This window comes from Macadamia integrifolia, chromosome 1, assembly GCF_013358625.1.
Source record: "Macadamia integrifolia cultivar HAES 741 chromosome 1, SCU_Mint_v3, whole genome shotgun sequence".
Lineage (NCBI taxonomy): Eukaryota > Viridiplantae > Streptophyta > Magnoliopsida > Proteales > Proteaceae > Macadamia > Macadamia integrifolia.
In genome coordinates this window covers 19,286,050-19,303,278 of record NC_056557.1, presented here as the reverse complement: position 1 = coordinate 19,303,278, position 17,229 = coordinate 19,286,050, and the positions used below count along the sequence as shown (strand labels likewise).

The 17,229-nt window shown below is 39.7% G+C and overlaps 1 protein-coding gene, 1 long non-coding RNA gene and 1 other non-coding gene across 3 annotated transcripts; all 3 read right to left on the bottom strand.

Annotated features, from left to right (window-relative positions):
- Nucleotides 1–1,392: 1,392 nt before the first annotated feature.
- Nucleotides 1,393–3,800, bottom strand: LOC122085895. The gene is made up of 3 exons (XR_006142269.1): nt 3,674–3,800; nt 2,587–2,655; nt 1,393–1,846 (listed from the first exon to the last, which is right to left on the bottom strand). It is a non-coding gene; the product is annotated as an uncharacterized LOC122085895 (long non-coding RNA).
- Nucleotides 3,801–4,669: 869 nt separating this feature from the next.
- On the bottom strand, nt 4,670–5,227 carry LOC122071601. The gene has a single exon (XM_042636016.1). The coding sequence runs from the start codon at nt 5,225–5,227 to the stop codon at nt 4,670–4,672; it is 558 nt and encodes a 185-aa protein (XP_042491950.1).
- Nucleotides 5,228–14,955: 9,728 nt separating this feature from the next.
- LOC122087156 lies at nt 14,956–15,062 on the bottom strand. The gene has a single exon (XR_006142678.1). It is a non-coding gene; the product is annotated as a small nucleolar RNA R71 (small nucleolar RNA).
- Between the last annotated feature and the right edge of the window lie 2,167 nt (nt 15,063–17,229).

Here is a 17,229-nt window from a genome sequence, read left to right as displayed (position 1 = left end):
AGCTCACTTATTCACTTCAAAATTGCAATTTTTGTGGATTCTTCTCTCCGATCTACCGCTCTTCAACCTCATATCAATATTCTGACATTCTCCTTGCATTTCCCCACAGAATTTCACTCCGGTAAGTGCATTTGTAATAACCTAACCTGATTTTACCTCTATCTATGAATAGGCAGGAAGACAGAGTAGAGAAAGGAAGTTCTAGTATGGGTGGTAGTTGTGGAATGCCAAGAAGGTAGAAATGATCCCACCTGCTCCTGTTCAGCCTGCCAGCATCATTGGAGAACTTACCAAGAAGTATGGGCAAATAGGTAATTCAAATTTATAGAAGACTAGGTACAGAGAAGTAGGATAGGCAGGCCAAAGGAAACCAAATTGCTGCTAACCGACAATTCCAAACTGGCCAACCGGTTGGGCTAGCAGAATGCAGAAATTTTGTATATCTTGTGGGGCCCATAGCTTTGCAACCCCGTTGCCCATACTTTTACCCTCTATAGGAGTGTGTTTGATGGTTCTAAAACATCTTATACCTTGAAGATTATAGTTTGTCCATTTAAGATATAAAATTTTAATTTAAAAATTATAATATGAAAATTTTAAGTGGAGCCAGCCAAACAGACCTTGTTTGGGCAGCCATATAAAAGGGGAACTTAAGATTTTAGGGTGCTTTCACCCTTAGAAAACTCGTTTGATGTAACAGTTTAGAGAAGAAGATGGAAAAGAGAAGAAGAAGAAGGAAGGAGCAGGAAATGAAGGAAGAGGAGGTAGAGAGAGATTCTTCACCTGAAGTTGCTACTAGACCAACACTGCCCCCAGGTGAGTGGACTCCCTACTGCAGCAGGGATCAGTTTGGGTATTTTTACATTAATTGGATAGCTAGTGTTAAGGTTCTACCCAATTGGTTACAGCTAGGAAACCCCTATGAGTAGAATAGCTGCCCAGTAGAAAAAGCCCCAAATTCTGTGGGCTACTGAGGACCCAATTGGTAGAAGCCTTGTCCCTACGAAACCCTAAACCCTAGGGTTTCCACCAATTCAGTAGCAATATATGAAATTGGGACTGAATAGTGGATAAATGAAGTGCAAGCTTGTTAAACCCTAGAATAGGGAACGGTTTCAATTCTTATTTTATGAATTCAATCATTACTTCTCTAGAAACCCTGTTATGAGCCTAATAAGAGATTAAATGTTACTCTTGTACTTGTAGCAACTATACCTAACATTAATTGAGAGATTGGGTGTCATACCTTCATATGGCAAAGACATGCTGGCATTGGATACCTTACCATACCCAGTCAGCCTGTTTACCCCAGAATCCTACTCTAGGAGAGTCCACAACACCACATCCTTCATGTTCACAAAATCAGAATCATAATAATTTCGCAACGGATAATTAAAATCAAATAAAGCTAATATTCACCCAGTGCATCTATGTGATACCTGATATTAGATTCACAATGATCCACAATGTTATATACAGTAATCCATTATATTACAGTAATCCATATATCCAAGTATACACACAAAAGAATCTCCCACTTGTCATATCATTAACATCTCTCTCTCACCTATTAATTACACAAAATGTATCTCCCACCTGTCAAACATAACAAGTCTCCCACCTGTAATCTGATCGACCAAAACTGATTGCTGTAACCATCCATATGTACACAAAAGAACGATTGTAAACATCAGATCTCATAAACATTGTCCACCATAGACACACTCGTCGCGCTCACAATCTGGTCCATGACTGAGATCATCAAAATCCTGTATACAAGCCAACTAATCCATAGCCATAGCATCATGCTCAGAACTAGAATTTTGTAGGTGACTGCTCTCCTCATCTGTGGATCAAAGGAAGGGGGGGGTGATCACTGATAATGCTTGATGAGGGGTGAGGGGGTGGGGGGGGAACAATCACACGCATCTATATGCAATGCATGCTCCACACATAGAGAATGATGCTCATGAATCCATTTAATTAACTATTCTCATTCCCTAGTCCATTACTAAGTCTCATCACCTATGGGTATAGTGCTACGCAATAAAGGTGGCATACCCTACCTTGTACGTTAGGCTCTCAGGTATACAAGCTCGTTGCAGGCAGAAGGCAACCAGTCACGGTCAGAGCCTTGGCCCCCCGCTAACCCCTAGAGGGTAATCCTGTATAAAAATCATCACCAGGCATACAATACATCATTTCCTGTCCAAATCCACAACTGATATCACACACATCACATCACCAATTGCACTGTTGATCAGGCAGCCACATATCTCAGGATTAGTCCGTACCTAACCCCCTACGGACAAGGGGTGTAGCACTTATGGTTGAGATACCTAACCAGAATATTAGATGATGCACAATCAATTCATTCATATCACACATGCATACATGGGCACCTGCTCGTGACCCATCTCACTTACCTTACCTTCCATGTTTCCATCACCATCATTTTATCATACCACATATGTAGAAGTAAATGTAAATGTAAAAAATAAAAGCATATGCACAACACAACCAATGATGCATGTACAACAATAATAAACACACCAAAAGAAGTAAGATAGAGGGGCACCCACTCACAATGAAAACCAAAACCGACTATCTCTCCTCTTGGTGTAGAACAAGCTCTCTCACAGCTATTTGAAATTCCTAGAAATCAGAAATTACATACCAGTATTAATAATCGAGTTAATTTTATTCACCCTCAATAGTAGCATCAAAATTCCCCCTAATAGACCCTATAGGTTCATTTTCATCCACATGCATTACTATCAAAAACTTAGGTCAACATAGCCTCTGGAATCCCAGCCGGCTAGAGAGATTTGGTCCAACAGGCCGACCTGTGGTCTCCCGCGAGTTGATCAAATTTCTGTAGAAATCAATTCTGCCACCTTCTCTAATGATTCTCACCTCTATTTTAGCCATCAGTCCCCTGTTTCTATGCCGTAAGTTCACATCAGTGAAGGTATCACCTCAATGTCGCTATTTTCTTAGTCTACCATTAACTTATTTTCAACTTACTAATTACAATTACCCATTTCAGCAGAGGATTTCAAAATCAGACCTCAAATTCACATCCACATAGGTGACATAAAATCAAACTATCAAAATTTAACCTCCAATTTAAGGTTGCATGCTTAGATTTCAACATAAATCTCACTCTACATGTCAAGGATCAAACCTAAATCACTTGCATGCACCATTAGGATCATTAACAGTAAAATCCATATCTTAAAACCTTTAAAATAGTAAGCCTAAAATGGGATTTCAGTATTCCTTAAATTTGATGATCACACCTCAATTAGAGAATGGATGCATAAATCTTCCATCAATTTCTCTTTGCATGTGTTCTTAGTCCTTAGAACAGTAAAATGAAACTGAAATTTCATTTCTTTCTCATGAAATTTTACTGTTTTAAGAGCTTAGTAAGGATTCTCATATCATATTCTCCAATCGGCCATAGTCTTGACTCCAATTATGAATTTCTTTCATATACTCTTCATGCATTTCATCAATCCTCAAGAATCCAAGAAAATACACTCCAAATAGCAAAGATCTTGCTGAAATTTTTGAATTCTCTTCCTATGCACAGAATCGCTTTATATCCTTTTTATTTTTCTGAAATTACTTATTATTACATGTTAACATGAGTAAGAGATGAACTTACCTTGCAGCTGAACCCTCTATCAAAAACCTAAGGACTGAAATCTCTAGCCGAACCTCCTCCTCTTCCCTTCTCTTCTTCTCTTCTCTTCTTCTTCTTCTCTCTTCTTTCTTCTTCTTGCTGTTCAGAACTTGTAAAGATGAGAAATGAGCCTCATATGGTCAGTGGAGGCAATTTATAGCCCCACTAACACCCTTTAGTGGCCCACTAACATAACCCCTTAGTGATCCACTAACTAGTATATTATATAATATATTATAACATATGTATAAGTAAGCCCTTAATACTTATATTATGCAATTTCAAATTTTAGATTTATACATTATATACCCATATTAAATTACAACTTCTAATTTCATATTTTCCTTATTTAAATTATTTTTATATTCCCACTACCTTGTAATATATAATATTATATATTCAGATATATATATATGGTACCATTTGACTTACATTCTATATTATTGATACTTATAGGTACCCATCTTTACTTTATATTTTTTAATTCTATTATTTTATTATTCATCCTTCTTAGTCACATCAGACCCATAGAAATAGGTCTACATATTAAGAATCCAAGAATGAGACCCATTTGGTCAAACCTGACCATTTTGTCCAGTCAACAGGTCAGCCTGTTATTTCTTGAACTCTCCAGCCTGTTGAGTCAGATTTTCTCTCTTAGAGTCTGTTTAGTCCCTTTTTATTACTGTCCCTTATGAAAGGTTAATAAATACCTGTTGGCCCACTTTTCTTGTTGTTTCTTCCAACACTGTTGGCAGAAAGCACAGTACATGTTGTGTCATTCTTTCCTTCCTGGCACTCCACTGCTGCCAATCAAGCTAGTGTTGGCCTCTCTAGCTTGCTACTCTTGTCTATTCACAGTCAATGTAAAGAGGTGAGATTTGGGGTGTTATAGTTTCCCCTCTCCTTACAAAAAATTTCATCCTCCAAATTTGTAAGAGTTACCTGGTAAGCTAAACAGTTTTGGGTACTTCTCTTTCACTTCATCTTCTCTTTCACAGGAACAGATGAAATTGTTCGACTCCAGAGTTGGTATTCCTTCCTATCAAACTTTCCTTTAGGTTGCTCTTCATAGCTTAAATGATCATCCAACTCTGAAGGTTCCACAGTAGGCAATACATGTGAAGGACCTAGAATGTACCTCTTCAACATAGAGACATGGAACACATTGTGGAATCTATCTAACTCTGGAGGTAATGCCAATCTACAGGCTGTCTTGCCAACCTGACCCAAAATCTCAAAAGGTCCTATATACCTTGGACTTAATTTACCTCTCTTTCCAAATCTCTTGATGCCTTTGATTGGTGAAATTTTCAGAAATACCTTTTCACCTTCCTCAAACTCCAAAGGCTTTCTTCTGTTGTCTGTGTAACTTTTCTGTGTGGATTGAGATGCCCTGATTCTTTCCCTAATTATATCCACCTTTTCACAGGTAGTTTGTACAAGCTTAGGTCGTAAAATTTTTCTTTCTCCCACTTCATCCCAATATAATGGGGTTCTACACTTCATTCCATACAAAGCTTCAAAAGGTGCCATACTAATAGTTGATTGATAGCTGTTATTATATGCAAACTCAAATCCCAACTGTAGCTCATATCTATAACATAGGCCCTTAACATATCTTCTAAAGTCTGGATTGTTCTTTCAGTCTGCCCATCTGTCTGAGGATGAAATGCTGTGCTAAATTTCAGTTTAGTTCTCATTACCTTTTGTACACTTTTCTAAAATTTAGAAGTGAAGCGAGAATCACGATCAGAAACAATATTGATAGGGACACCATGATATCTCACTATGTTATCAATGTACAACTGAGCTAACTTCTCCATGAAGTAAGATATTTTCATTGGTATGAAATGGGCTACTTTAGTCAGTCTATCAACAACTACCCAAACTGTATAATTTTCTTTCCTGGTCCTTGGTAGTCCTGTCACAAAATCCATGGTAACAAGTTCCCATTTCCACTCTGGTACAAGAAGAGGTTGCAATAACCCATGTGGCCTCTGTCTCATTGCTTTCACCAGTTGACAACTCATACACTTTGCCACATATTCAGCTACATCAATCTTCATACCATGTCACTAATATGTTTTCTTCATATCTCTATACATTTTTGTACTTCCAGGATGTAAAGAGTAAGGAGTACTGTGAGCATCACTCAAAATCATCTCTATCAACTTTTCTTCCTTTGGAACATACAATCTTTCATCAAACCACAAAGTTCCATCTTTCACTGTAAAGCTCAAATCCTTTTGTCTTCCATCATTAATAGCATCCATGGTTTTCCTCAACATATCATCTTTAGGTTGGGCTTCCTTGATCTGCTCAAACAAGGATAGTTTAATAGTAAGAGTGGCAAGTGTTATATCTTCAGATGTCTCCACTTCCACAATTACCTCTAACCAAACTCTCTTGCCTCTTCAATTAGCATAGGGTTAGCTGTGAGTGCAGCTAATGTAGTAACTTTGTGTTTTCTACTGAGAGCATCTGCTACTACATTGGCTTTCCCTGGATGGTAATAAATGGTGCAGTCATAATCTTTCAGTAATTCTAGCCATCTTCTTTGCCTCATATTCAGTTCTATCTGGGTGAAGAGATACTTAAGGCTTTTATGGTTACTATAAATTTCACATTTCTCTCCATACAAATAGTGACGCCATATTTTCAGTGCAAAAATGACTGCTACTAATTCCAGATCATGTGTAGGATAATTCTTTTCATAATATCTCAATTGCCTAGAGGCATAAGCAATTATCCTACCATTCTACATTAACACACATCCCAAGTCTTGCTTGGATGCATCACTATATGCAACCAATCCGGATATACCATTTGTAATAGCAAGGACTGGAGTTGTTACTAGTCGGTTCTTCAGTTCCTGAAAATTGTTTTCATATTCTTTAGTCCATTCAAACTTAACCCCTTTTTGGGTCAATTGAGTCATAGGAGCAAAAATCCGGGCAAAGTTCTCAATGAATCTTCTGTAATAACCTGCTAAGCCCAGAATACTCCTAATTTCACTAACAGTCTTTTGAGAATCCCAATCCAACACTACTTTCACCTTTCCAGGATCAACTTAAATACCTCTAGTAGATACAATGTGTCCCAAGAAATTCACTTGTGATAACCAGAATTCACATTTACTAAACTTTGCATACAACTGCTTCTCTCTCAACCTTTGTAACACTAACCTCAAATGAATTGTATGATCCTCTTTACTCTTGGAATAGATCAAAATATCACAATAAAGACAATCACATACTAACCCAACATATCATGAAACACTCTATTCATCAGTCCCATAAAAGTACTGGTACATTGGTTAGTCCAAATGGCATAACCAAAAATTCATAATGGCCATACCGAGTCCTGAAAGCTGTCTTCTGAATATCACTCTCCTTGATCTTCAACTGGTGCTACCCTGACCTCAAATCAATATTAGAGAATGTATTGCCTCCTTGCAACTGATCAAACAAATCACCATTACGAGGAAGCAAATACGGGTTCTTAATTGTCAATTTGTTCAACTCCTGATAATTAATACACATCCTTAAACTCCCATCTTTCTACTTCACAAACAAAAATAGGGCTCCCCAAGGTGATACACTGGGTCTAATGAAACCCTTCTTCAACAAGTCTTGTAACTGTTCCTTCAACTCTTTCAATTTAGCAGGAACTATCCTGTAGGGTGCTTATGACATTGGTGCTGCCCCAAATACCAATTCAATACAAAACTCAGTCTCTCTATCTGGGCACACACTACATAGATCCTTGTAGACACCCAATTTTGTCACTCTCCTCTGGCTATGATGAAATGTGGATCTTGGATGTGACTTTCGGGTTCGGATTAATAAAGATGATGATGGAAACGTTCATCTACCCAAAACCCTGGAAACCCCACGCAGGAGAGAAGAGGGTCCAATTTTGACTTTTTATATATAAGGGAATTTGGTCAAGATGACCATACAGATGGATAGTGCTCGTAAATACGATTCTGACAATGTATGACACGTCAAAATCAGACCGACGAATCTCCCGCGATCATCCTTGGAAAATTACACTTTCCAGCACGTATGCCGCGCACATGGATAGTCCCACTGGAAACCTGGAAAAATCCCCTACCTACCCCAAACACCCTAAAACTCTTCATCTACCCACCCAGATAACCCGAAAAACACTCCCCTACCCAAAACCCTAGAAACCCCTGCACGGAAGAGAAGAGGGTCCAATTTTGGCTTTTTATATACGAAGGAATCCGGTCAAGATGACCGTACAGCTGGATAGTGCTAGGAAATACGATTCTGAAAATATATGGAATGTGAAAATCAGACTGTTAGATCTCCTGTGATCATCACCAGAAGAATAGCGTGCGCGCTGGCCAGCAGGCTAGCCCGCACGCGTGCATGCTGCCCTTGGCTGCTGTCCATGGCAGTAGCACATGGTGCTAGCCAACTATGCACCAAACCTGCATTAAGCTAGCCTGCACCCCCGAGGCCATAGCCTCGTGCCCCGGTGCACCCTCACCCGCCCCTGCACACCCTCGCCCGTGCCCCCGTGCACCCCTACCTATGCCCCCGTGCACCCTGGCTGGTGCCCCTGCACACCCTCACCTGTGCCCCCACGCATCCCTGTGTGTGCCTTGCACACCATTACTATATGTCCTGTGTATGCCCTGCACACCATTGTTGCATGCCCCGCGCACTATTGCTGCACACCATGTTCACACATAGGCCAGCCCGCGCGCGCAGGCCATCCTATGCCCACCTGTGCCATGCTGCCCACCCAACCTGTGCCCACCTGTGCCATGTTGGCCGCCCATGTGTGCCATGGTGCCCACCCATTTTGCCCACCTATGCTACACTGCCCACACCCCCTCTGTGCCTAATTTGTGCCCACCTATGTGCCTAGCTCACACCCACATGCCACTACCCATATGCCATGATCTGCACACCTATGACATTGCCCGCATTGCTTGCCTTCCTATACTAACCATGCCCCATGCACTTCGGCCCATTCTTGTGCGGCACCGTTAATGGTCGGGATTGATATTCCCCTAACCCGGTGGGTGAAGAAATTCCCTTTTCACCCACTTAAGCACAAAAAACCTCTTTTTTTGCTAAGGATTCTCTTTCCCAAAAACCCCTCTTTTACCCATTGGACAAAAGCCCTCTCCACCCATTTTGTTCCGAGGAACTCTTTTACCCATTGGATAAAAGCCCTCTCTACCCACTTTAGGCAAGAACCCTCCTTTTGTCCCTCGGACAAAGAGGTTCCCTCCTTTCTATTGGCTGAAAAAACCTATAAATACCCACCCTCCTTTAGATTTTATACACCAAAATCTCACCTCAATCCCATGTAGTGAAACTCTCCTCCCCTCCCCATCTTGATTTTCTTTGGGTCTTCGGAGCGATCTTCGTCAAGATCTAAAATCTTATTTAGATCTTCGAAGTGTTCTTCGGGACTTTGAAGATCTTCAATCCAAGTTCTTAGTCCGATCTAGTTTTTTTCAAAAGTAGTATGTTCTTCAACCCCCTCCTTTGAGTGTTCTTGATTTTTACCCAAAGTAGAAACCCCCCCTTTGAGGTTTTTCGGGTCTACAGAGATCTTTGTCAAGATCCGAAACTCTATTCGGATCTTCAAAGTGTTCTTCGTGGCTTTGAAGATCTTCAGTCAATTTTTAGGTCCATTCATTTCTTTCAAAAAATAGTCGTCCCTAGTGGAAGCCCTGTCCGAGTGCCCCTGGAATCTTTTTAGAAATAGCCATTCCCAGCGGAAGCTCTACCGAAGTGCCACCTCAACCTAGCCCTCCTTAGCCTATCCCCAGCGGAAGCTCTGTTGGAGTGCCACCTTAGCCTAGCCCTCCCATAACCTATCCCCAGTGGAAGCTCTATTGGAGTGTCACCTCATCATAAGCCCAAAAATAGCCTTCCCTAGCTAAAGCTCTGTCTGAGTCCAAATCCAGAAAGTAGCCTTCCCTAGCCGAAGCTCTGTCCGAATCTAAATCCAAAAGTAACCATTTCTAGCTGGAACCCTATCCGAATACCATCACAATCAGCATCTATCAAGAAAGGAAGTTGGAGGTCAAGACCATCTTTCCCTGAGCCAGGAGAATCTGAAAGACAGTTCGAGCCAGTACTAATCAGGGGCCCACCTCTCTTGACCCGAAACAGGGGTTAAGATCAGGTATATTTTCTCAACCAAATTGTTATAATGTAGACATTTTATTAACCATGTTCTTAGTGTATATAGTTATTTAAATTCAGTCAATGTATATATGTGTGATAACTTAGCCATACATGTAGTATAAGAATAATAGTGGAAAATGTTCGTTCTTAAGCATCTAGTAGAAAGACCGGTTGAACCGGGTAGATTGGGTGCCTAACACCTTTCCAAATCTACAACTTGACACTTACACTAAATCTCTAGACCATAGCAACTTTTGGGCCCTTTTCTCCAAAATTGGGCCCACCCTTGGGTCCTAGGCCCATAATCCTAGGTGACGACTCCAAACCCTTTTGTATGATCCCAATCCCTATATTAGACCATCATCAAATTTCCGTCTTGAATGATAAACTTTATACTCTTATGAAATAGGCCTCCACGTATCTCCAAGCGATGATACATTGGTACGGGGCTTGTAAGTAAAGCACACATGACACACCCCTCCCTCATTAAAAAGAGAAAGAGAGGAGAGAGGACGGAATCGACGCCAGCCCCTTTTCACAAAAGGGCGGAGGCATCTCCGGCCACTACCCTCACCGTGGTGACTCCACTGGGGATTAAATTTCAAGCTTTCGACACTAGATACTACCATTAAATGCAAGAACATTTTCCACCACATTTGTTTGAAAACATGTTTGGATAACCCCATGTTTGTAATTGTATTCACTAACTGCATCATGCATCATGCTCGAAGTGAAATCATTTGGCAAGGGACTCCCTGTCATGCCCGCACTCTCGGGGAGGTCAGTGCATGTCATAGAGAGTACACTGAGAGCAAATGATACCCGTTTCCTGTACAAGAGTGGGAGGTATCGTCAAATAGAGAGGATGTTGTAATTGTGCCAGCACCCTCTAGGAGGTCTGTGCACTTTATGACATTCTGAGATCGAAAGCGACATCAAACGGTGAGGATGTTCTAATTTGTGCCAGCACCCTCGGGGAGGTCCATGCACTTTATGGCATTCTGAGATCAAATGATGGTTACCCGACATTACACTTTTACACACAATCACTCACGGTTCCACCACCCCGTGGCCAGTTGCTTGACCTCATGTATAGTCATGAGTAATGGGTGAGGAAGTCACCCCCTTGATCTCATACCTATGGGTGTATCAAAAGGATCACGTACTTTGTGTATCTAGATCCTGTTAAGGAAGCCTTTTTAGTCCAATTGCATCCACCGCATGCTTGCATCATGTAAGAAATAGATGAAGAAGCTAGGAGCGCCATAAGCTAATTGTAGAACTTGATTGCGGTCTTGAAAAGGAATGTTCCTACATTATTTTCCCATCATAAAGAATTGCTTTCCTAAGTGGGTTTCAAATAAAAGGTGTCCCTCCTCCTCAAGAAGAATGTCTAGATAGGTGACTCAGGGGTAATCCCATCAGAGTCACATCAAGTCCCGAGAAGTCCCGAGAAAATCAGGAGGAAGAACACCTAGTGGGAAAAAGAGCAAGGAAAGCATGACTTTATTACATGGAATATCTTATGGGAATATTCTCAACAAACCATTTGTATGAATTTCTCGTTTATGACATTGGGTGGATTAGGGGGAACCAAACCCTATCCACCCCTATCATTAAGCGGTCTAACTTTGGATGGATCATTGGTTGTTAATATGTAAACAAGGGATTGAGAATTCAAGAATCCTAAAATAAGCCACTTTTTATTCAGGCACAATTCCACACCTCAAGTATTCTCTGTGGTCCCTTTGGACACGTCAGGGTAATCGGTTGACTTGCCTAAGTCTAGTATCAGCTCCGTCATCTCTCCGAGATTGTCTACTACCAAGTGATTATAGCCCAGTTGGTATGGATCCACATGACTCCGAATCACCTGAACAAGCCTGGGTCTGTCATGTGGAAATCTTGTAGACAGAAATGGCTGAGGTTAAGAGAGGAATAGTTTAGATCTTGTAGGCACTTTAGAATCCTCCCAGAACTGAGCCGACACCAACTATGAGAGATGTGGAACATAATAGAGCTACAGGTTATCATGGGAACTCTTCTCGAGTTGACTCAGGAGAACTAGAGCATGTCAGACCAACCAGTCAAAGAGGATCTTCACCTACCCGTCCAAATGGTCAGTGAGGGGCCTATTCCAGGGTCCCTCCTCCTAAGGTAGTGTTGGAAGATGAGGAAGAGGAATTTGCAGCACATGTCTGGATGGAACCTCCAGAAATGGACAGAGAAAGGAAAGTGATGAGCACATTTACGTGTGAAATCTAGTGTAGTAAAATATGCATTTTACATATTTAGAATGGAGCTACCTTGGGTTTTACTCTCTTTTTGCAGGTTTTATATTTTCAAGGCCTTAAGGTCTATCGGGTGCTATATCTCCAATTTTACACGTAAAGAGGTCCTATTTCTTTTCATGATTGCGAAGAGGATGAAATTCTGAGCAAGATGGAAGTGTTCAATTGCAATTACACATTGGTTTGGTCAACCGTACAAGTGATTATTCTTTTCGGGTCAGAAAAAGAATAATGGATCAGAACTGAACCGAGATGCAGAACCAGCCCATCTGTAGTTGTCCTAAGGGTATAAGGAATATTGCAAATGCTAATAAGGATCAATGGACCACATCCTTAAGTGATTGAAGATTCATTTTTGGTAACAACAACTACCTAGCATAGTTGGTGAGTTGTGGTGTGCAAAATCCCTTGCTTATTAGGAGGTCTCAAGTTCGAACCTCTTAGCTGCCATTTTGTTGAGGTTTTTTCTAGAAGATTTTCTCTCTCCTACTCATCACTTAAAGGAGGTCAGCCAAGATAGTTGTATGCAATTTTGATGAAGAGAGAGAGAAAATAAAGGGAAAAAATAGGAAAGAAGAAACAAAGAAAAGAAGAGGAGAAAAAATAGGAAAGAAGAAAAAAAGAAAAGAAAAGACAAGAGCATGGATGGAATTTTTCATTAAAATAGAATATTGTCCAAATCCAAGCAAGAATAATCGACCAAAGGGGGTTTCTTGTGCAAGAATATAGAGAAAAATAGAAAAAGGGAGAAAATAGGAAGAAAAAGGCAAGAAAAATCGTGGGAGATCTCTCTCCACACGTTTTCTCTCTTCTCTCTCCTCCACTTCATCAAGAAGATAAAAAAAAAAAAATTTAGAAGCTAAAATCGTTAGCTTCCCTCCCCCATTCTCTTTATAATAGAATTAACACAAGGAGAGGAGGCACTTCATTCTTCTTCTAGGGTTTTTTCTTAGTTGCTTTATCTCTTTCTCTAGTTTTCTTTCTCTAGCTTTAGTTCTAGGTTTATGCTTTAAACACTTTTCTAAGTTCTTTTTATTCAATTAATGCAAGCACTTTTGTTTTTGATTCAGTCTTTTATTTTTATTGTTTAAACAATTGAAGTTGTAATTTTCAAGTTCTAGTTTTAGGCTTAGTTCTAGGTGACAAGAACAAGCTATGAAGCATGTCTTTCATGTTCAATTTTTTTATTCAGATTTGTTTTCTCTAGTACTAGAAATTTTAGATTTGGTTTATTCTAGATCTGGTTTTAGCACTGGTTGTATCTCAAATAAATCAAGTTTTCAGTTCAAGAGTTGAAGTTCAAGTAAGTAGGCTCCTTCAGTAGTCTTTTCTCCCCCCTCTCATTCCCTCTTCTAACTACCCTTTCTTTCTTAATTTAGGATTTTAATTTCAGTCATTACATTATTGCTATCCCTTTCCCCCAAGGTTTATGGCTAGTGTATGTGTTGGCTTTGCCCCTCCTAGCCAGAGAACCATCATTTTATTGTTTTTATTTTCATTGTCTCCCTTTCCCTAAAGCCAAGTAGAGTAACCCTTGTAATAGTGACTCTCTGGTCAAATAGGGAAGCTCATATTATGATGCATCCCTCGGGCTAAGTAGAGAGACCTACTTGTGAGTCTCTCTCTAGCTTTATCCCTTTTCTTTTACTTTATTTTTATTTCAGCATTTTTTTGCTTTATTTTTTTTTTAATTACGTGGGTTGTTTATTTTCAGTTATTTATTTATTTATTTTTAATTGCGTGGCTTGTGTCTATAAATTCTTAGATGACGAATGGTTAGGATGTTATTTTAGATACATATGTTTAGGATGGTAATTAGAATTAGATCACAATCATTAATCGGTTCACTTTCGTATTATTAAAAGAAGTAAAAAAAAAAAAATAAGTGACTGCTCTCTTTGTGTTCGACCCGTAGCTACACTGATCCGTATGCTTGTGGTTATATTTTAAAATCTCAAACAAGTTTTTTGCACCGTTGCCAAGGAGACGGTTTCATGTTTTTTTTTGCTTTCTTTTGGTAAATCGGAGTGCTTTGTTTGCTTTGTTTTGTTTTTTCTTTTTCTTTTTTTATTGAATTCTTGAGAAGAACAACTTGCAATAATAGTTGTATCGGTGGAGGTCGCCATGCCTCACAGTATGATAAAGACAGGTTTCACCCTATAACAGTACCTCAGGAATTGACCTAAGCAACCCCGGATCCCTGGCGGTAAGCTCCCAAAAAGCCAAAAAAATAAAAAAAATAAAAAAATTTTCTATCCATTCTTTTGTGCTTGTCTTACTCTAGTTGTGGGTAGTTTTCTGTTGCATGAGTGTTAGGTGGGTACGTAATACTAAGAATCAGTTAGAAAGAAGAGATCCAACAAGTAGTGACCATATATGTTTACTCTCTTTAAAACCTTTCAATATGGGAGACCAACATAAAAAACCTTCACCTAAATCTTTAAAAGATAGGTTCTACCCTGCTAGAATAGCCCAACCTTCCTGTATAGTTCTACCACAAGCCTAGGGCAATAATTTTGGACTCAAATCTAAATACATCACTATGTTGCCCCACTTCCATGGTTTGACCTCTGAGGATGCATACCTATTTCTAAAGGAATTTGAAGAGGTATGTATTCTAATTAAGATCCAACAGTTTTCTGATGATGTTATTAAGCTTAGGTTTATCGCTTTTGCATTAAGAGACCAAGCTAAGAATTGGTTGTATGGTTTACCCACAAATTCCATAACCTCGTGGGAATAGTTCATAGTTGTCTTCCTTAAGAAGTTTTTCCCAACTCACAAGACCAATAAACTTAGAAGTAATATCCTTCAGTTTAGGCAAAAGCCTAGTGAGTCATTTTCCAAACTTATGGAGAGATTCAAGGATCTAATCTAAGAATGCCCTCACCATGGCCTAGACTTATGGAATTTATATCAAATAATTTATGAGGGTATTGATTACCCAACTAAGCAAATGATAGAGTCTATGTGCCTTGAGGGATTCACATCCTTTACAGATGAAGAAAAGGCATGGGAATTCTTACTTGACTTAGCTGACAAAACCCATGAGTAAGAATCAACCCAAGAGAGTGAAAGAACCATAGGAGGAAAAGGATATTTTGTGAATGGGATAGTAGCCAAGGAAGCCCATTTGGATAGCCTAATCAAGAGGATTGAGGCTATTGTTCCTAGAGAGCCATCATCAGTCAATTTGATTAAGATTTGTGCTTGGTGCCAGTCCCCTGGACATGTCATAGAAGAATGCCCCAACACCTCTAGGGGCACTTCTAATGATAGTGTTAATGCCTTATACCAGAATAATCCATATAGTAACACCTATAATCCAGGATGGAGAAATCACCCAAATTTCTTTTGGAATCAGGGCAACCAAGCAGGGCCTTCCAATTTTCATAATCAAGGTCAACTTTGACCCCAAAGGCCTCCCTTTGCATAAAATTTTTTTCCCCAAAATACTTTTCCTAGGTCAAATGTAGGACCCTCAGCTAGTTTTCCTAGGGCCCCTCTTCTATCATCTTATCAGCAACCCCCTGAGTTCACCAACACTGGAGAGGCATATAGAATAAGTGATTTGGAAAAAAATATGGCCCTCCTCATGACAAGCCATCAAAATCTTACGAGAGAACTCACCCAAGTTGTCTCAGTTATGCATGAGAGGGAGAAAGGAACTTTACCAGTCAACTAGAGCCTAACCCTAGGCTTCATCAATGTGTTAGTTCACAAGCACCAACTAATGCACCACTGAATATAGTACAAGGTCAGACCCAACAAGAGCCCTCTAACCAATGTAATGTTGTTTATGCCCTTAAGAGTGGTAGAGAGTACCAACAGAGTATTCCTAAATCTTGCCCATCTATTACTCCTGTTAACTCTCCTTCAGTTAAGGACACAAGTGTGCCTCTTGTTCCAGGTTCGTCTGATGAACCTAAAGATTCTTTTAAAATTAAAGATGATTTGGTTGAGAAAACCAAAAATGATTCTTCTAAAAAAGGGCAAATCCCTAATAGTCCTTATGTTCCTCCTGTCCCATTTCCTGATCACTTGATAAACAAAAAGAAGATTGCTTCCATGGATAAAATTTTAGAAGTCTTCAAAAAGGTAGAAGTGAACATCCCTCTTTTGGATGACATATCCCAGATCCCCGCCTATACGAAGGTACTGAAAGATTTGGGTACTCACAAACGTATCACTAGTATGCCCAAAAAAACGTTCTTGATAAGTAACATTAGTTCCATAATTACTCAGCCTATAATAGCCAAGTATAAGGATCCAGGGAGCTCTACCATATCTTGTGTCATAGGCAACACCTACATTGAGCATGCCTTACTTGACCTTGGCGCAAGTGTGAATCTTTTACCTTATCATGTGTATAAGCAACTAGGATTGGGAGAATTGAAAGCCACTGGAACTACTCTTCAGTTGGTAGATAGGTCTGTTAAGATACCTAAAGGGATAGTTGAGGATGTCTTACTAAAGGTGGGGGAATTTATTTTCCCTGTTGATTTCATTGTATTAGACACTAAACCCTTCTCAACCAAGGATGAGATCCCAATAATTCTAGGAAGACAATTCTTGGCTACTAGTAATGCATTAATCAACTATCGGAATGATTTCCTAAGGTTATCTTTTGGTAACCAAACTGTTGAGTTTAACATGTTTAGGACAGACAAACAATCACATAGAGAAGAAGAGATCAATATGCTTGAGGATTTTCTAGATTTTTTTGATAATTTAGTTACCAACTTTGATATTGATTTTGATTCAGAATTCCAAGAGTATATGGATGAGTTGGATGATGATAGTGAAAATTTATTTTCTGAAGTCTTGAGTCTTCACACACCTGTGGAGCCCTTAGGACCCCTTTTCAACTCTATTCCCAAACCTTCCATAGTTGAGCCCCCTAAACTAGATCTTAAGGAGTTGCCATCTAATTTAAGGTATGCTTTCCTAAGGCCTGACCAGACTCTCCCTATAAAAATTTCTTCAAATTTGACTTCTAGCCAGGAAGAGGAGTTACTTAAAGTGTTAAACGATAATAAGGAAGCCCTAGATTGGATCATGACTG